The following is a 21,595-nucleotide window of genomic DNA, read 5'->3' on the forward strand; positions in this document are numbered from 1 at the left end:
TTTCCGACAACATGATCCAATCGGACTTTGTCCAATTGTGTGTAGAGAATTCCGATCGGACAAAGTGCCAAGCATGCTCAGATCAAATTCCTAGACCAAAGCTATTGGCTACTAGCCTGAACGTAGTCCCGTCGTAACAAAATAACCTCATCACGTTACGTACGATTGGATTTTCCGACAACTTTGTCCGACCGTGTGTATGCAATTATGCAAGTTTCGGACAAAATCCGTCAGACAAAATCCAACGGATTTTGTTGTCGGAATGTCCGACCGTGTGTACAAGGGCTTAGACAATTGTCATTGGATCAAATATTCCCTTTGGAAAATTTACCCAACTGTATGTTAGTGACAACTTTACAATTTTGGATTTCCCATCACTTTTTTCTCCATCAGAGTGAATTTACCTGACAAAAAAATTGTCAGCGATTCAGTGATTCTAGGTGTTCCATACTTTATAAAAAAAAAAAAAGTTATAGCTCTGTCTCTCCTTTAATAAGCCAAAAAATGTGCTTCTGTTGATACCAATATAGAACATTCAAAATCATTAGATGCCATTTGTATTGGTTGTCTAACTCCTGTGGTTTGTACAACCATGATACAATGAGAATTATTCTGAGATTTAAAATCTATTGTGCTTCTATCATGCACTAAGGCCTCTTTCACACTGAGGTGCTTTACAGGCATTTTGTGCTAAAAATAGCACCTATAAAGCGCCTGTAAACTGCCGCTTCTGCAGCCCCAGTGTGAAAGCCGGAGTGCTTTCACACTGGGGCAGTGAGCTTGCAGGACAGGAAAAAAAGACCTGCAAGCAGCATGCATTTCAACCATCCAGGCTTAATTGTAGTGATCGTCTATGACTAGGTCATAATGAGTGAAATGTGTTGGGGTAGGTGGTCTTCAGGCTTCGGACATGAACAGCTCCTCTTTGACCCGTTCTTGGGACACAGTAGGGAGTACAAGCTTGGAGGATTTTTGGTCTATTTTAAGGAAGCTTATATTTTATGTTACTACAATATTTACTTTAATTAGTGGCCAGGCTATGAACATCTAAATATTTGCATACTCCTAGCAAGCATTTGGCTGGATTCACATAAAGTATCTCATGAAAGTGAGTACACCCCTCACTATTCTGTAAATATTTTATCTAAAGTAGTGAGTGTACAGCTTGTATAACAGTGTAAATTTGCTGTCCCTCAAAATAACTCAACACACAGCCATTAATGTCTAAACAAAAGTGAGTACACCCCTAAGTGAAAATGTCCAAATGGGACCCAAAGTGCCAATATTTTGTGGGCACCATTATTTTCCAACACTGCCTTAACCCTCTTGGGCATGGAGTTCACCAGAGCTTCACAGGTTGCCACTGGAGTCATCTTTCATTCTTCCATGAGGACATCACAGAGCTGGTGGATGTTGGAGCCCTTGCGCTCCTCCACCTTCCTATTGAGGATTCCCCACAGATGCTCAATAGGGTTTAGGTCTAGAGACATGCTTGGCCAGTCCATCACCTTTACCCTCACCTTCTTTAGAAAGGCAGTGGTCTTCTTGGACGTGTGTTTGGGGTCATTATGTTGGAATACTGCCCTTCAGCCCAGCCTCTGAAGGGAGGGGATCAGGCTCGGCTTCAGTATGTCACAGTACATGTTGGCATTCATGGTTCCCTCAATGAACTGTAGCTCCCCAGTGCCAGCAGCACTCATGCAGCCCCAGACCATGACACTCCCACTACCATGCTTGACTGTAGGCAAGACACACTTGTTTTTGTACTCCTCCCTTGATTACCGCCACACACGCTTGACATTATCTGAACCAAATAAGTTTATCTTGGTCTCATTAGACCACAGGACATGGTTCCAGTCTGCTTGTCTTCAGCAAACTGTTTGTGGGCTTTCTTGTGCATCTTCTTTTGAAGAGGCTTTCTTCTGGGACGACAGCCGTGCGGCATATGGTCTGAGCACTGACAGCCTACCCCTTCAGCCTCTGCAGCAATGCTGGCAGCACTTATACATCTATTTCCCAAACACAACCTCTGGATATGATGCTGAGCATGTGCACTCAACAGCTTATTGGTTGACCATGGCGAGGCTTGTTCTGAGTGGAACCTGTCCCGTTAAACCACTGCATGGTCTTGGCCACCATACTGCAGCGCAATTTCAAGGTCTTGGCAATCTTTTTATAGCCTAGGCCATCTTTATATAGAGCAACAATTCTTTTTTTCACATCCTCAGAGAGTTCTTTGCCATGAGGTGCCATGTTGAACTTCCAGTGACCAGTATGAGAGAGTGAGAGCGATAACACCAAATTTAACACACCTGCTCCCCATTCACACCTAAGGCCTTGTAACACTAACGAGTCACACCAGGGAGGGAAATGGCTAATTGGGCCCAATTTGGACATTTTAACTTAGGTTTGTACTCACTTTTGTTGCCAGCAGTTTATACATTAATGGCTGTGTGTTGAGTTATTTTGAGGGGACAGCAAATTTACACTGTTATACAAACTGTACACTTACTACTTTACATTGTAGAAAAGTGGAATTTCTTCAGTGTTGTCACATGAAAAGATATAATAAAATATTTATTTGTCTGAATTCATGCCTGAACCAGACCCAAAAATGCACATGACCCTTTTTAAAACCGCACCGCGGCTGCCCTTGGCAAGTCATGAGAATTGGAAGCAGTTAAAAACACATTCAATTCGCACATATGGGAACCCGACCTTAGAAATTAGAAGTCTAGAAAGCTGTCAAGTCACTGCTGAGGGGGGTAAGCAAGGTGAATTGAACTTGTGAAAATGCTCCATAGGGCATGCAGATACAGAGGTTAGTGAGAGTTTGTTTTGAAGCTTGTTTACTGATTTTAAAAAGTGACATGTAATGCCATTTTTTTTGTTAACATTTTGGATAACATAGGGAAGGGTTGAATCCCTTGTCAGCTTATTTTTTTATTTATTTTTTTGCATTCTGCACACTTTCTCTGCACTTTCTGCCCCAGGAACCCAACAGGAAGTGAATGGAAATCTCTACAAAGGGGGGGGGGGTCCCTCTTAGACAATTGTCACCAGAACAGGTGTCTCCAGCAGAAGATTTACCCTTACTTCTTGTTCTGGTGACAACTTTTGGATTTCAACGTATTTCTTGTTTGGGTGGCAATAGCTACCAGAACAGACTGAAAGGATGAACTCGGAAAGCAATGAAAAAAATTGACAGGATTTCTAATCCTTTGTTTCGCTAACGAAAAAAAAAAAAAAAACATTACTTATATGCAAGATTTTTAAAACATTAATGTGGGGAAGTATTGGAGAAATTCACCCTGACTTTCTATCCTGATTACTATGTTTTACTAGACAGGAAGTGAGGGGAAATCTCCAACAGAAACAGACAGGAATACTAATGATTAAAGTAGGGGAATGTTAGGATTCCTGTCAGATATATATACATATTTTTCTGTCAGTGTTTCATACTGCAGATTTTCTCTTACTGCTGTCTGTTGAAACCATTGTCACCAGAACATGAAGTGAGAGTAAATCTCTTTAAAGAGGAAGTAAAGCCTCAGTAATATAAAAAAAAAAAAAAGCCTGCAAGACAAAGGCATAATGAGCTAGTATGCATAGCATACTAGCTCATTATGAATTACTTACCTGAGATCGAAGCCCCAGAAGCAGTCCTAGCTCCCCTCCTCCAACGCCACCATCTATCCCGGAGTGACTTCTGACTATCGCGGCTCCGCTGCTGTGATTGGCTGGAGCCACAATGACATCACTCCTGCGCATGGTGCCGCCACTAACGGCATGATCGCCGTTAGCAACGGCATGCTCAGTGCGCCTGTGCCCCGTAGACAGTGGTCCCGCTATTTCTGCAAATATCTCCTAAACCTTTTAGGTTTGGGAGATATTTCTTGCACCTACAGGTAAGCTTTAATCTAGGCTTACCTGTAGGTTAAAGTGGTTGTAATGGATTTACAACCACTTTAACAGAGCTCCAGATAGCTGTGTTTCCATGCTGTACTTCTCTGTGTAAATATCAGGCTAAGTTGGACACTAAAAAAATCATTTGGCAGGTACAATACTGTGTGTTTAAACTGTCGTTGCCATCTTTGTATTTTTTTGGGGGGCGGGGGATTTTTTTATTGCTGTACTTGTCTCCATACCCTAAGGCTAAACTTTGGGTCTATGGTTTGCCAGCCCTTACATTTATGGCTGGGATAGATATAGATAATAAAACACAGAGGACTGAAGATAAAACAAAGGTCAACACTGGGTCTTTGCCGAGGGTTTTATACTTCTAATGATATCCCTGACAACCTTCTTTATTTCTAAAAATAATAGCACATTGGTGCAAAGTAAATATGTGAATATTGTATAGCACATTACGAGGATGTATCCATATCTAATTCAACTTTATCAACATTGACAGCATAGAAAAACCTGAGATCTATCCTGATTATGTGAATTTTTCTTGGCTCCTGCTGAATGACTTTTATTCATAGACATGATGAGTCTTTTTAGAAATGTGTATTCCACATACATCTATATGTTTCATGCAGCCTTTTTCAGCTTGATTTCAGATACAAAAACATGTTCTGATAAACCAAGAAAATAAAAACAGAAAAACCCTACTATACATTATTTTTTTTGGTGACTTCCTTGGCCCATTTAAGATAAGATTTGATGATACTGAAGTAAACGGGGATTACACTGCCATCTAGTGTTCATTAATTAAACTGCCCATATCAGTAAAAGAAAATACAGTAAATTGAAAAGTATAGATGCGCGCGCATTTTTTACAGTTCTGTTTCGTTTATATATCAGTTTAAAGTACATTAGCTCACTTTAATGTATAAAACTGTCTGTAAACAGAAAGTATTTAACTGATAAAATATCTTGGATATAACAAATATTTAGTTTTTTGTATTAATTTTTTATTCAAGTTTAGTTGAAGCGTTTTTTAACTTACAAAAAACCTGGCTGCTCCTATCTGGTTCTGCCCTCCCCCCTGTAATCTGACCACGGTGTATCATGGCTGCTGATCCCTGACACTGTGGTCAGTTTATGTTCCTCCATCAGCCGCTGCTATCTACAGCTCTCCTGTGTCTCCCTCTGTCCTCCTCCACCTCTCCTCCCTGCTTGTCAGCTCTATGTCAGGGCCCGTCTCCCCCCCCCCCCCCGCTGCTGTATTAACTAAGTAAAGATCACGCAATCCCCTGGCTTTCAACTTTCAAAATATTAAGTGTCCTTTATGTGTGCTTAATTTAAAAAAAGTCATTCTATACCCAATTTAATAGCGCCGATATGCGACTGGCTCTCTCCTCCTCTCCTCTCCTCCCCCCTACTGACGTCACTGGGGAATTTCAGCCCCCCCCCCCCCCTGCTGTACCTGTTAGATCAGGAGAGAGGAGAGCCAGCCAGTCACGTGGGCACCGATGGGCGGTATTAAATCAGGTATAGAACATTTTCTTTTATTTTATAAAGCACACATACTAAACACTTAGTATTATGAAAGGCAGGGGATTGCGTGATTTTTACTAAGTGAGTTTACAACCACTTTAATACTGTTTCCATTCTGTTGACACTTAAAGTATATGTAAGCTCTAACAATATATTTCTCCCTTTTTGCTCCCTTTTTGGCCTGTTCAATAAACCATTGAAAGTATTTTATGAAATCTGACAGTTCAAAAAAAAAAAAAATCTGTTTATCCAGACAGAAATCTTGGGACCTAATAACTTCCTGCACTCTCTGCCTCTAGACTATTATCATTGAGCATTGTTCTTTGTTATCTTTGTGAACTACCAAACATTGTAAAAAAATTGAAAAAGAAAGGAAGATGTTCTGTACTGCTAAAATCCTCTTAGTTCTAGGGCATAGGTGCTCAACCTGTGGTCCTCCAGCTGTTGCAGAACTACACGTCCATTGGCATTGCAAGCCACAGACAGTTAAATGCATGACTCTCAAAGGCAGAGGTCTGATGGGACTTGTAGTTCCACAACAGTTGCAGGGACACAGGTTAAGCACTCATGTTCTAGGGTAACAATGCTGCTCAGTATGGTTGTCACCCTATGACAAAAAGTGTGTTAATTACAGGATTACTGGGTTAAAAAAATAAATAGTGCAAACACCAGATGTAAGGTCTGCTAAGCTGCAATACATTTTTGTTTTTGGGTTTAGATATGCTTTGTCTGTTGGGATAGATTATAAATACAATGGGTGTTTTAATTTCTGTAATACCCACTAAATGTCATAAAGAAGAAAAATAGATTAAATTCATGATTTTTTTCTTTCATTTAAATGTGTGCTGTCTGAAAACACTAATATGCACATCCTTCTGTATGGACAAATGGATAAACTTAAAGTATTTATTTTCTGAATATACTGTACACAATATATTTGTACACGGATGCTGATATCTTTCTTTTTCCATTTGCAGTTGAGCAGACAGAGCCTGCAAAAGTGATATTGAATGGGGAACAGGAGGAAAACATGGAGGTCGCTCCTAGTGACAACGCTTTAAAAGAGAAAACAAAGGAAGATGGCCAAGCCGAGACAGAAGAAATCAATGCTATAACACCAGTGTCTGAAGAAAAAGCAGAGTCTCCAGAACAATCAAATGATAATCAATCAAGTGAAGTGGGTTTCAAAAAAGTGTTTAAATTTGTTGGCTTCAAATTCACTGTAAAAAAGGATAAAACTGAAAAATCAGAACCTGTACAACTCTTAAATGTGAAAAAAGATGAAGCTGAAGTAAATGGCACATCCTCCCAAGAAGAGCATATCAGTGCTGCTGCGGAAGGCAACACACAGACACAGCAGGAAACCAAAGAGGATCTCCAGCAAGCAGAAAGTCTAGATGGGGCTCCACAGCCTGTAGAAAGTCCAGTTGAAGTACCCGAGGAGGCACAAATGAAGGAAGAATCACCAGAGACACAAAATATTAAAGAACCAGAACCAGAAGTGGAAAAAGATAAAAAGTCTCCAGAGTCTCCAACAAACACAGTTGTTGCTGATACCTCTTCCCCGTTTAAGAGATTTTTTACACAAGGTTGGGCAGGGCTGAGGAAAAAGACAAGTTTCAAGAAATCAAAGGAAGAAGATCCTCAGGAAGTAGAGAAACACATTCAAGTTGAAGAGCAAGAAAAGACTGAAGCAACAGAAGCTGTAAAAGAGGAAGGTGAAGCAGAAATAGAAATTGTTGAAGAGCAGGCCTTAGTACCAGAGGAATCAAGTAAATCTGCAAGTGAAGAAGTAAAGTCCTCTAAAGAGGAAGATTCTCAGATCTCTCCTGAGGAAACCAAAGCAGAGAAAGCACTATCTGATCAACCAGAAGACCAAAAACCAGAAGAAACTGTGAAAACAGATGAGGGTACAATGCAGGTAACAGAAGACAAAGAAAATGTTCCTGAAATTTCTGCATTGAGTATCTCAAGTGAGGTAAAGGCTGAAATTGACACCTTGGAAATTAAACCTGAAAAGCAAATAACAGATGTACTCAGTCCATCATCTGTTGAGGTAACAAATGAATCACAGCCGGAAGTAGCACCAAAAACTGAAGTACCTGCAAGCGATCAGTCTGAGTTGCATTCCAGTACTGAAAGTGCTGACCCGGAAAAAGGGCAAGAAGTAATTACAACAGAAGCTGAACTGTTATCCTCTCAAGAGAAGGTTAAGGCTCAAAGCAGTCCTTTGAAAAAGCTTTTCAGCAGCTCTGGACTAAGAAAGTTGTCAGGAAAGAAGAGCAAAGGAAAGAAAGATGATGATGCTAAGGCAGACGTGACTGCAGAACATGCACTTGCTTCATCTGAGTCACCAGAGGCTGCAGAAGTAAATGGTGGAGATAGCTCAGCCTCTTCTCCTGATGAGTCAGCAGAGACTTCTCCAACAGAAAAGCCAGTAGAGGAAGAACCACAGGCGGCAGACTTGGAAGGTGAAGGAGCAACATCTGATGGTGAAAGAAAAAAAGATGGAATTATGCCATGGGCCTCTTTTAAAAAACTTGTCACTCCAAAGCGACGTCCAAAGAGACCATCTGAAAGTGATAAAGAGGATGAGCTTGAAAAAGCCAAAACCTCAACTTTGTCCTCTACCGATAGTGGAGGTTCAGTTGAAAATCAAGAAGAGATCAAAGAACCCGGCGAGGAACAAAGACTTGAAAAAAGCACAGAAGAAAATAAAAAGAAAGCTGACAGTTCAGTTTCATGGGATGCCTTAATATGTGTTGGCTCTTCTAAAAAACGAGCTAGAAAGACTTCAGATTCAGATGAAGAAGAAATTCAGAGATCTCTTGAGGAAAGCAAGAAAAATGAAGGAGAAACAGTACAAACTAAAGAGCCTGAATCTGAAAGTCCAATCACAAGTTCACAAGAACAACAGGTTCAAGAAAGCCCATCACCAGATCAGGCTAGTAGCCCTACAGAAGGAGATGGGGTATCGACTTGGCAATCATTTAAAAGACTGGTTACACCCAGACGAAAATCAAAAACTAAAGCAGAAGAGAAAACTGATGAAACTGCTGTAGTATCTAATCCAGAACAGTCTACCTCAGAGGGTGAAGGCGGCAAGGAAGAATCTTGGGTATCATTTAAAAAGTTGATACCTGGGAGAAGGAAGAAAAGATCAGATGCCAAACAGGAGCAGGCTCCCCTCAGTGCTGATCAAGCAGTACATGAAAGTGCTGAAGATGACTCGGATGAACCTGCAGTAGTTCCTTTGGCTGAGTTTGATGCAGCTGAGCTAGAAAAACTAAATGCCCAGAAGTCTGTTGAAGTATCTGATGCAGCTGATGTTTTAGGTGAGCAAAAGGAGTCACTTGAAAATCCCAGTGATGAACTTATTCATGCAGTTACAGTGACTTTAATAGAGGGAGAAAGGGCAGCCACTAGTCTTGAAGAAAGGGCTCCATCCTGGATTAGTGCAAAGGTTACTGAGACTATTGAGCATGCAAAAGAAGTTGAAGAAACCACAGAAAAAATTAAAACTGAAATTACCGTTGAAGAAACTGTTGTATTTAGCACCGTTTCACAAGTTATGGCAGAAACACAAAGTACTTTAATTAATGAAGTTGAATTAACGTCAGAAGCCTTAACTGCTCTGGAAGAGGCAATAGAAACATCATGCGCAGAAGAAACTACTGAAATGCTGTCTGCTGTTTCACAATTAGGTGAATCAGTTTTGTCTACTGAGCAAGCTACACCTGTGCCAGAAGATGATGCAAGTGTACAAACTCTACAAGAACAAAAACAGCTGACTGATAATATATTACATGCTGTTGCAGAAAGTGCAAAACTTTCCTTCGATATTATAAAGTCAGAAAGTGTTACTGTCTCACCTGATGTAAAGGAGGATTTAAAGGAAACAAACCTGGAACAGAGTGCTACTACTTTGACTAGAGACATTTTTACCGAACTTGTAGAGAATCAAAAGACTGTCTCCAGTGTGGTGGAAGAGCATATTGAGGAAGTCATCATTACTGTTACCAAGAAAACGACTGAAAGCATCGCAACTTCTTTAGATGAAACTGTACAAGTTATATCTGTGGAAAAGCTTAGTGAGTCTACTGTGGAACAAACATCAACTGTTGATAAAGATGAATCTGAGAAGCCCAGTGTCTGTGATTCTGCTTATGATCAGGATACAAAAGGTTCCTTCAAACCTGTTTTATATGCAACTCTTGAGAAATCAGGTGAAGATTTAAAAAATTCTGCTGAAGTCCAAGTGACAGAAGAAACCTTAGATAGCAGTGAGACAAAAGTAGTGGTTGAAGAACAAATTACAGAGCTTGAGACTGCTTACAATGAGCTGTCTTATCAAGAAATAGCAGACCCTTTTAAAGGAGAACAGACTGAAGAATATGATTCCATTTCTGTTTCTCTTTTGGCTAAGGAATCTGAGGTTGATATTCCAACTGTAGGTGAGTCTGGAGTTACCATTTCATTTGAAAACCAGTTGCATGCTGATGAAAGTAATATACAATCTGAAGAACGTGTTTCTGTGCATACAGATGTGCAGGCTGAAATGAGTGTCCCAATCTCATCTGACAGAGAAGCTAAAGAAAGTAATACTGTGTCATCTAAGCCGCAAGAAGATGCTATTGTTGCATCAGATGTGACGTATGTTAAAGAACCTGCCCCTATATCAGCTGAGCTACAATTTAAAGATGATGCTCCTATGTTACTAGAGACTGAGCCAGATGTGCAGAATGAAGGTGTTCCAGTGGCAACTGAGATGACAGCCCAAGAAGGTGCTCCTGTGGCAGATGAAATTAAAGCTGTGGCATTTGAAATGAAAGCTGATGAAAGTATTCTAGTGGCAACTGAAGTGGAACTGAAAAAAGAAGGTGATCTGGTGCTGCCTGAGGTGCAAACTGAAGAAGTTGCTCCTGTGTTAGCTGAGATTAAGGTTGAAGAAAGTACTACTTTGCCAGCTGTGTTGAAGACTGAACTGAGTGATACTGTGTCACTTGCTGATGAAAGTGTCCCTGTGTCAATTGAGGTGCAAACTGAAGAAAGTTCTCCTTTGTTGCCTGAGTCGCAAGTAAAAGAGTGCACTTCTGTGCCATCTGAGTTGCAGACAAAAGATGGTGCTCCAGTGCTAGCTGAGGTGAAGGCTGAAGAAAGTGATGCTGTGCCATCCAAAGTCCAGACAGAAGTAGGTGCTTCTGTGCTAGCTGAGGTGAAGGCTAAAGGAAGTGATACCATGGCACAAGAGATGCAGGCTGAAGAAGAATGTGCTCCTGTACCATCTGAGGTGCAGACTAAAGAAGCTGCTCCTGTACTATCTGAGATGCGGGTTGAAGAAGCTGCTTCTGTGGCATCTGAAGTGCAGGTCGAAGAAGCTGCTCCTGTGTCATCTGAGGTGCAGGTTGAAGATGCTGCTCCTGTGCCATCTGAGGTGCAGGTTGAAGATGCTGCTCCTGTGCCATCTGAGGTGCAGGTTAAAGATGCTGCTCCGGTGCCATTTGAGGTGCAGGTTGAAGAAGCTGCTCCTGTGCCATTTGAGGTGCAGGTTGAAGAAGCTGCTCCTGTGTCATTAGGGGTGCAGGCTGAAGAAGCTGCTCCTGTGCCATCTGGGGTGCAGGTTGAATATGCTGCTCCTGTGCCATCTGAGGTGCAGGTTGCAGAAACTGCTGCTGTGCCATCTGAGGTGCAGGCTGAAAAAACTGCCCCTTTGCCATCTGAGGTACACAATGAACAATCTGCTTATCTGCCATCTGAGGTGGAGATGAAAGAAGCCATTTCTGTGCCACCTGAGATGCAGGTTGAAGAAGTTGCTCCTGTGCCATCTGAGGTGCATACAGAAGAAGCTTATTCACTGACATCTGAAGTGCAGGCTGAAGAAGTTGATCTGGCACCATCTGAGGTGCAGGCTGAGGAAGCTGCTCCTGTACCGTCTGAGGTGCAGGCTGAAGAAGCTGCTTCTGTGCTATTTGGGGTACAGGCTGAAGAAGCTGCTCCTGTGCTATCTGAGGTTAAAGCTGAAGAAAACACCCCTGTACCATCTGAAGTTCAGGCTACAGTAGAGGTTACTGAGATGCAAGCTGAAGATGTTCAAGTATTAACAGGAATGCATACTGAAGAAGATTTCCCTGTTCTGGCTGAGCCTCAAGCTGAATGTGCTCCTGTGCCATCTGAAGTTCAGGCTGATAAAGATACTTTTGTGCTGAATGAAGTACAGGCTGCAGAAGATTTAAAAGTGACAGATGAGGTGCAGGTTGAAGAAAGTGCCCCTGTTTCAATTGAAGTGCAAACTGAAAAAAGTTCTCCTTTGCTGCCTGAGTTGCAAGTAAAAGAGTGCACTTCTGTGCCATCTGAGTTGCAGACAGAAGATGGTGCTCCAGTGCTAGCTGAGGTGAAGGCTGAAGAAAGTGATACCATGAAACGAGAGATGCAGTCTGAAGAATGTGCTCCTGTGCTATCTGAGGTTCAGAGTAAAGAAGCTGCCCCTGTGCTATCTGAAGTTCAGGCTACAGTAGATGTTACTGTGACAGCTGAGAAGCAAGCTGAAGATGTTCAAGTATTACCAGGAATACATACTGAAGAAGGTTTCCCTGTTTTGTCTGAGCCTCAAGCTGAATATTTTCCTGTGCCATCTGAAGTTCAGGCTGATAAAGATATTTCTGTGCTGAATGAAGTTCAGGCTGCAGAAGATTCCAAAGTGACAGATGAGGTGCAGGCTGAAGAAGGTGCCCCTATGTTAACTGAAGTGCAGACTGCACAAGAAGCTTCAGTGACAATGGAGGTTCAGGTCGAGGAATGTGTTCCTGTGTTGGCTGGAGAAAATGTACCTCTTCTTACTGAGGTCCAGACTGAAGAAGGTGGCCCTGTGTCAGCTGAAGTGGCTGCTGAGCATGTCCCTGTGTCAGATGAGTTTAAAGATGTAGAAAGTGTCTCTGTTACCAAGGAAAAGCCAGAAGAGTATACTGCCTTGTCAAGTGAAGTAAAGATTAAAGAAAGTGTTCCTTTTTTGCCTGAGAAACCGGTTGAAAAAGACATTGCTGCATCAACAGAGCTACAAGTTGTAGAAAGTCCCCCTGCATGTGTTGAAGGTGAGGCTGAAGAAGCCAATAATATGTCAGATAAAGTTGACGTTGAAGCTACTACTCCTGGATTAGTTGAAGGAATGGTTGAAGAAGTAGTATTAGTCAAGGAACAGGCTAAAGGAGAAGTGTTGGCTGAAGAAGATGTTCCAGTTTCAGCTGAGGAGCAAGATACCAAAGATGTTCCTATTTCAGGTATTGCACAGGCTAAAGAAGATGTCTCTATTTTATCTCAGGGGCAGATTGAGGAAGGTGTAATTACATTAGATGAAAAGAAGGTTGATAAAGATGTTGCATCAGATGAATGTGTTTCTGATGTGCAGACAGAGAACTTTGAGCAGACTGAAGAAAGCATCCTAGCAAGTGACATCGAAAAAGTTATTTCTGTTGTGGATGATCATTTTGATAATACTGGTACCACAAGCGAGCCACTCAATGTTGAAGATACAAAAGCTCTGGGTGAGGAAGCAAAGGAGGCAGGGGAATTTACCATTGAACAACATGAAGATAAATGTGAATCTGGGTCCCTAAGTAACGTAGTTGATCAGATATCACTGATTCAAGAAGTCACAAAGGAAGTATTCACAACTGACATTCCAGAATTTGAAACTTCAGAGGCTAGCACTGTGTCTGAGACAGTTACAGCTGCTGCAGTAGAAGAAAATACGTTAGAAGAGACTGTTAAACCTATTGAAACACCATCAGATTGCATACAGCCTTTTGAAAAGCCTGACCTAAATTTACAGTCAGAAGACCACACCAAAAATCCAGAGGAGGCTCCAACCTTAGTGGCATCTGTTTCTCAAAAGGCTGCAGCTATTGTAGATGCTGCAATTGAAGCAGCAACAAATTGTTTTGTGGTAGATGCAAGCAGCCAAGATGAAACACCTAAAGGCACTACTCTAACACACCAAACAGAAGAAACAATTGTAGAAACAAACAACACTAAAACCAGTATTACCACTACTGTACATATTACAGTTGCGACAACAGTGGAAAAAGTTATAGAAAAAATGAATGATCATGAATGTGTCAGCACTGAAAGACAGAATCAGGAAGATGAATTTGTTTCCCAAGTTCAAGAACCTGTACATGAACCAATAAATGTCCTTAGTACTTCAGCACAAACCAAAGGAATTGAAACAGATGACAAAAATAAACCATCAACCCAAGAATTTGTCGTCATTTCATCTACTGATTTGGTGGACTCCGAACCAGCAGGGACCACACTTAACGTGGAGGAAGAAAGCAAACCCTCTCCTATCAGCATTCAGGAGGATATCCATAAAACATCCATCCAGACAGATTCTCCTTCTACAGATACCCAAGAAAAGGCACAGCCTGTGGAATCCTGAGATTGAATGTAAGTGAAAGAATGTATGTGAAGGTTAAGGGCACTGAAATGCATTTATTGGATATATGAAAGCTTCTGGGAGACCTGTCCTGAGAGAAGCATGTATGATGCCATTCTGAAAAAGCTGGTTGCCTAAAATGTTGTATACCACTGGGTTTAATACTTTGTGGGTTACCAACCAGGAATAAGCATATAGCAAGTAAGAGTGAAATCAGATCCCCTGATTTGCATGTTTGTTCCTGGCCTGATACAAGTATGAAAGCCAGGCAGACGTTTTAAAAAAGAGAAGTCAGTAATGGCAGCCTGCACATTCTCTCAATACAAATTTCCTTTTAGTGATCCAGTTTTCACATTCAGTGCAGTGATGTTAATCTGAATGTGCTTTTCAAATGTGTGAGATGCATTGATTTATATGTTTTAAAATTAAAGAGACCCTATCACTTTGTCCATTTAGGGTGGGGATAAGCAATTAGCGGACCTTCAGCTGTTGCAGAACTACAAGTCCCATAAGGCATAGCAAGACTCTGACAGCCACAAGCATGACACCCAGAGGCAGAGGCATGATGGGACTTGTTTTGGAACAGCTGGAGGTCCGCTAATTGCATATCCCTGATTTAGGGTAAAGTGACAATGGGGTTGATTTACTAAAATCTGGTGCAGCTCTGCTTAGAAACCAATTGACTTTTAGGATTTTTTGTTGGCAAAGCTTAAAGTGGAAGTAAACCCATGGATTTAAACAGTTAAAAAAAAAAGGCATGCCGGGAATGCTAACTGCACATTGGCTGTGCTCTCAGCCAAACTATCAAACCATCCAATGGCTGGTGTCATAATGAATCACATGTGCAGCACCATAGCAGTTGAAGATTAAACAGAGGCAAAGATGGCAGCTTCCTTGGCTGAAAACGATAGGGGAGTTTACTTCCACTTTAATTGAACAAGCTAAAGTTAGAAGCTGATTGGCTAACATGTACACTGCAGCAGATTTTGCACTTTCCGGTTATAGTAAACCTCTGTGTCTCTGTAAATCCCCTCCCCCAAAAACCCTTTGAAATCAAATTTTCAGTGCTCCCTCTACATTTCTGCTTCCATCACTACCAACACTAAAGTCCCTAATATCAGCTACTGCAGAACGCTAAGGGGAGCAGTGGCATCACTGCCTCAATCATGTGATAGTGCTTGGGCATGGGGAGAGAAAGTCAGATGCTTCTCCATACCCAGAAGCACTAAATATTGTAGCTGAGCATAATGGAGGTAGTCACAGTGAGGGAGAAGTTGGCATAGGAAATATAACTGGGTTAGGTAGAGTTGTGTCACTTTGCCATGACTGGGCAAGGGGACAGTGCCCCTTTAAGCTGTTATACCCCTTGTTTTGTGTTCAAAATAATCTTGATCATCTGGAAGGTAGTTTCACAATATTCCTTTACAAATGTAGTGAAACTGTGGACAGGTGGTCAATTTTTTAAAGCTGAACTCCAGGTATGGCTCTTATTGCATATTTACATTGGTCCAACCTGGACCAATTTATATATATATATATATATATATATATATATATATATATATACACAGTATCTCACAAGTGAGTAAACCCCTCACGCTGTCCCCTCAAAATAACTCAACACACAACTATTAATGTCTAAACCGCTGGCAACAAAAGTGAGTACACCCCTGAGTGAAAATGTCCAAATTGGACCCAAATGATCTTTTTTGTGGGGCCACCATTATTTTCCAACACTGCCTTAAACCCTTTGGGCATGGAGTTTACCAGAGCTTCACAGGTTGCCACTGGAGTCCTCATCCACTCCTCCATGACGACATCATGGAGCTGGTGGATGTTCAAGACCTTGGGCTCCTCCACCTTCTGATTAAGGATGCCCCATAAATGCTCAATAGGGTTTATGTCTGGAGACATGCATGGCCAGTCCATCACCTTTACCCTCAGCTTCTTTAGCAAGGCAGTGGTCCTCTTGGAGGTGTGTTTGGGGTCGTTATCATGTTGGAATAATTCCCTGTGGCCAAGTCTCCGATGGGAGATCATGCTTGGCTTCAGTATGTCACTGTACATGTTGGCATTCATGATTCCCTCAATGAACTGTAGCTCTCCAGTGCCGACAGCACTCATGCAGCCCCATACCATGACACTCCCACAACCACCATGTTTGACTGTAGGCAAGACACACCTGTCTTTGTACACCTCAAATGGTTGCTGCCGCACACGCTTGACACCATCTGAACTAAATACGTTTTATCTTTGTCTCATCAGAACACGGGACATGGTTCCAGTAATCCATGTCCTTAGTCTGCTTGTCTTCAGCAAATTGTTTGCAGGCTTTCTTGTGCATCATCTTTAGAAGAGGCTTCCTTCTGGGACGAAAGCCATGCAGACCAATTTGACACAGTGTGCAGCGCATAGTCTGAGCACTGACCGGCTGACCCCCCCACCCCTTCAACCTCTGCAGCAATGCTGGCAGCACTCATATGTCTATTTCCCAAAGACAACCTCTGGATATGACACTGAGCATGTGCACTCATCTTCTTTGGTCAAACAATGGCGAGGCCTGTTTTGAGTGGAACCTGTCCAGTTTCAGGGTCTTGGCAATCTTGTTATAGCCTAGGCCAGGGATATGCAATTAGCGGACCTCCAGCTGTTGTTAAACTACAAGCCCCATCATTCCTCTGCCTCTAGCTGTCATGCCTATGGCTCTAAGTCTTGCTATGCCTCATGGGAATTGTAGTTCTGTAACATCTGGAGGTCCGCTAATTGCCTATCCCTGGCCTAGGCCATCTTCATGTAGAGCAACAATTATTTTTTTATGCTCCTCAGAGAGTTCTTTGCCATGAGGTGCTATGTTGAAGTTCCAGTGACCAGTATGAGAGAGTGAGAGCAATAACACCAAATTTAACACACCTGCTCCCCCTTCACACCTGAGACCTTGTAACACTAATAAGTCACATGACACCAGGGAGGAAAAATGGCTAATTGGGCCCAATTTGGACATTTTCACTTAGGGATGTACTTACTTTTGTTGCCAGTGATTTAGACATTAAAATGGTTGTAAACCGTGTACAACCACTTTTTGCTACAGGTAAGCCTATAATAAGGCTTGCTTGTAGCTACCCCGGATATATCCTAAACCTGCATGTTTTAGATATAATAAAATATTTACAAAAATGTGAGGGGTTTGTGAGATACTATGTGTGTATATATATATATATATATATATATATATATATATATATATATAAAATATAACATACTTGTGGGATCGCTGTGGAAGTGCAGATTCACTATAGTGATTGCTGCTACTACTACTACTACCCTCTGCATAGTGAACACAGGGCGTCCCTCTTTTGACAAAGCCACCTTTCACAGAATGACTTGTATTTTTTTCTATGAATACAAGCCATTCTCTGATTGAATGAGGTGGGATGGTGACATAACAATCATAATCCAAAAGCTCCGACTACTACAGTGATCACCTTAGGGTTATACAGGTATTTGAAGATTTTTTACCTTAATGCAGAGAATGTATTAGGATAAAAACCTTTTGAGTTTAGAACCACTTTAAAGTCCAGTAATCTCCACAACTAACAGTGGCACTGCTCTCACAACATAGATTTTGTGCTGTGTTGGAAAGGACAGCATAAAGATAAATGCAATCAACACATTACACTTGCCTCCCACAGTTCTTTAATGCCTGGCACGTCAGCGTCAAATTCTATTCCACCATGTATTTGAGCTTGCTGGCAGCAAGGATGAATGCTGCACCCTTGCCTTTTGGGCACCTGAAAACATCCAAATTTGATGCTAATGGGGTAACATGCACATGAGGTCTTAAGTGGAATTAATTCCACCTATCTTTTGGAGCTGAAGATGGTGCCATCTTATCCTCTGGTTAGATCTGCAGTTGCCATGGTGCTGCACAAGTGATCAGCCATGATACCAGCCATATGAGGGCTTGAAAGTTCATTAGAGAGCTTACATAAGCACGCTGGCAACTGTGATGGTTGCCACCTAAGATCGGCCTTGAATGTAGCATGCACTGCACACTTGCTATTAGGCAGAAAACCACCTTGTCATGTTTAAATATTGATTTAATAACATTTGTTTTAAACATTTCTAACTTGGGGTTTCTTGTGGGAAACAGCTAAATCAATAAGTTTAGTTCCAAGAAATTTTTTTCAGTTCTTCTTGAAATGGTATTGGTGCACACATGAAGATGAAGAGTCTGAGATAGATCATCCATTTGTATCCTTAAAGCAGAACTCCACCCAAAAGGGAATGTTCCACTTTAAGTCCTTCTCTGCCACATTTGTCATGCCTTTTTTGGGGGGAGTGGGTACCTAGTTTTGACAGGTACCCACTCCAACTTCTGCTCAGATAGCCTAGGCAATCTAAGTGGCAGTTCTCCTCTCCCCCTCCTTTCCTGCAGTCTTCTGGGACACTTCACAGGTGCCAGAAGACAGCGGGGCTATTCGCAAATTGTAGCCTGTCTCGCACATGCACAGTGGGCAGATGGCTGTGAAGCCGAAAGCAGCATAGCCGGCTGCCCACACTTAGATTGCCGGTGACGGGAACCCAAAGACTTGTGAATAACTACAGGATCTGTAACTGCTGACTTTTAATTTTTATTTTCCATAGTGGAAAACCTCTTTAATTGTCCTTGTCAATCACCATAGTCCTGACCCTGGTAATTGGAAGAATAGGGAGACATTTGCTGGTACAAAAAATGTCGGCCGACATTCTGCCCGTGTGTATGTTGGTCTGCCTGTTTGGCTGGCTTCTGTCAGACATGCATGCTGGAAAACCATCAGCCAAATGACTCCTGATCAGCGCTCTCAGCCAATGGCAGAGAGTGCTGACCGGAGTGTTTTGTCATAACACAACAGCTTAGCAAGGGAGATTGCTGGACTAACCTTGCATAGTTAGTTAGTACAGCCGCTCCGAACGGACCTGTCAGTTTTTTTCTGTGCAACCTGCAGGCTTTCACAAAAAAAAAACTGTAATTTGTACCAGGCTTTAGTCCTGACTCTGATAATAGGAATAATTATAGATGTACTATCATGCTAGATTATCCTTTTTTACTCTGATCAGTCACCATAGTTCAGATTCCTGATGTTTATTTAATGTAGATGTATTATGCTTTTTCCTGCATTCAAATATTTTATGGGTGGCAGAAGCCTTGGAATTTAAATTGCTGTCTCTGAAAGTGATGATAAAAGGAAAGCAGTTTGCCCATTATATAAACAACATACACTATTGCGTGTGCTAAATAACACAAGTATATAATAAAGTAATGTTCCTACAAATCTCTCCTCTTGCCTAATGGGTGGAGATACACTGAACACAGGGGTGGCTGAAGGGTAGAGCCACTAGGGACATTTTTTTAGTCCCAAGATGAAAAAGACCTCATTATAGAAAATAAATTAGTATTCTCAAGTCTATGATACAAAATGTTAGTGCTTGCATTTAATATTACCCTTAAAGTGACGTCAAACCCAAAAAATATAATATATTGTAGCTTACCAATCATTAGATGTAGTGGCTGTATTCGTTTTCCTTTTTTAGGCTTTTTCCCTCTGCTTTCACCTGGTGATCTGCCCAGTAACACACCTTCTATATTAAAGTGCCCCCACTCTGGATGAAGGAGCACAGGGTCATAATTGTACAGCAACATTGTAGGTCTTGTGGGAGGGGAGTGTTAGATGTACAAGCAGATTTAGTTACACAAACAAATTTAAGCCAAACTCCAGCTCACACTTTATAAGCAATTACAGCAACATTTTCCTTTCCTTTTGAGGTTTTACATGAACAAATACAATCTGGTCATTGTAAGCACCCCTGTCAGTGGCAAATAGTTTGTTGCATCCTTGTAACTGATACATCTGCAAAAGAGTTTGTTTTTTTGAAAAACAACAGACTTACTAGGTCAGATCACCAGATGAAAATAAATGAAAGAAAGTCTAAAAAAAGAAATCGAATGCAGCCATCACATCAATGAATTGGTAAGCTGCAATATAATAAATGTTTGCTAATGGCTTTAATACTGCTTTAAATATTGACCTGCGTTTGCAAGTACAGTTATTCATACAAATTGGTTATAACATTGGTAAATATTAATTATACATCCCAGTACTAATACTAATCTTTGCTTTCTTAAATAGGTTTTCAAGAAGCATTACTGAAGAGATAAGAATGTGAAAACTCTAATGTGAAAAAGCTGATTTTGAAGAATGGAGCGCTTCAGCCCTCACGAAAATATGCGACAATCCTGAGGTTTCACCAGGAGCTTAATTCAGAAATTGTCCCCCAGTTTCAATCTGATAAATGTCCTCCTCGAGGCTTTCCTGTATTCTTGATTAAAAAGCTAAACTACATGACGCTAGGGAGCTGTATTTCCAATTGCCTGGTGTGTGATATAAAAGCCTTTTTTTTTAAAAGTTTGGCTTAAAGCTGTATGTTTAGCAATTACAAATATCTGAACGTATATTATCAGTGTTCTAAAATCTTGTAAACGTGTTCAGAAACGATGGGGGACACCTTGTGTATTTGTTTATACCTTTAAACCTGTTCTCCACTTTATTGTATATTTTCTTTTTCAAGTATATATGTATTAAAGAAGAACAAAACAGCAAACTAACCAAGCATACAATGCCTGTTAACCAGAAATAACTGCATGTAAAAAAATTTAATATATCTGCAGCTTTCCTTTAAAAAAGGACAATTTCGTTAACCAAAGCCAGACTTTAATGCTAAACTTGGAGAAAGCAGGAATTGGTTTGCTGTTTTATAGTCTTCTTAAGAAAGTTACTGGCTTAAGAAAAGAATCTGTAGAAGTTATTGTTTACGGTGACATTTAAATTATTACTCAGAGTTATTATAAATAATACATACCTATATATTAAGTGCACTATACAATTTATTAAGACACATTTTCAGCCTCTTACTTTAGCTTCCTTTCTGTAGGTCACATAGATGATCTGTGTAAGTGCAAGTTTGCACCTAAACTATTGGTGACAAAAGTGACTACCGTAGAACATACTTTAGCAGTTTTTATTTGCGTTTTTTTCTTTGATGGTTCTTGCAGCCCAAGCGGGGAACCTTTTTTTTCTAATCTGGAAGACTTTAAATTGGCTTGATAGCACCATTTATGGGACTGATCTTTTTTTAATGTATTTTCATTATGCTTCTGTACATTTTGCTAAACTGGGATTTATAAACTATGTAAGTTTAAATAAAAACTTTTGCTTTAATTTGTTTTTTTCTCCATTTTTTTTCTATAAGGTTACATGACATCTCTTCCTAGGTACAATGTATGGCCAAACGTTTGTGTATAATTGACCACCACACCAATATGAGCTCGTAGGACCATCCTATTCCAAATTATTAATTCCTTGTTTTGTTTAATGGAAAGGAGAAAAACTTTTACTTACCCAATCCTCTGCTCCCCCAACAGGCAGCGCTCCTTCTTAGTTTGGCAGTGGACTGCACCTCTGCATGCCCATATCCAGAGTAGGGCGATGGACCCTGGTCTGGTGTTGATGATGTCAGGACTCTAGACCTCTGGAGCATGGGGTTGTGGAAGTGCTGGCATTGGTCTAGCTGTGTGAGTATAGCCCCTCTGCAGAGAATATTTTTTTAATTCCCAGAGTTGGAGTTTAAGTAATAAGTGAAGGGTACTTTTAATGATATATATTTTAGACAATTGTTCACTTC

At 41.0% G+C, this 21,595-nt stretch overlaps 1 protein-coding gene across 6 annotated transcripts in view; it reads left to right on the top strand.

Moving 5' to 3' along the window:
* AKAP12 (A-kinase anchoring protein 12) overlaps nucleotides 1-21,132 on the top strand; it is a 218,111-nt gene extending 196,979 nt beyond the window's left edge. For 4 of the 6 annotated variants that reach the window (XM_077486372.1, XM_077486373.1, XM_077486376.1 and 1 more), the window contains 2 exons: nucleotides 6,423-13,887; nucleotides 20,044-21,132. In XM_077486372.1, the coding sequence (XP_077342498.1) occupies nucleotides 6,423-13,879 (7,457 nt within the window). In that variant the 3' untranslated portion in view covers nucleotides 13,880-13,887; nucleotides 20,044-21,132. The remainder of the gene's footprint in view (nucleotides 1-6,422; nucleotides 13,888-20,043) is intronic. The other 2 variants (XM_077486374.1, XM_077486377.1) reach the window with 2 other exon arrangements.
* The last annotated feature ends 463 nt before the right edge of the window (nucleotides 21,133-21,595 follow it).

This window comes from Lithobates pipiens, unplaced genomic scaffold (genome assembly GCF_037356315.1).
Source record: "Lithobates pipiens isolate NorthernLeopardFrog02 unplaced genomic scaffold, aLitPip1_a1.2 Scaffold_18, whole genome shotgun sequence".
Lineage (NCBI taxonomy): Eukaryota > Metazoa > Chordata > Amphibia > Anura > Ranidae > Lithobates > Lithobates pipiens.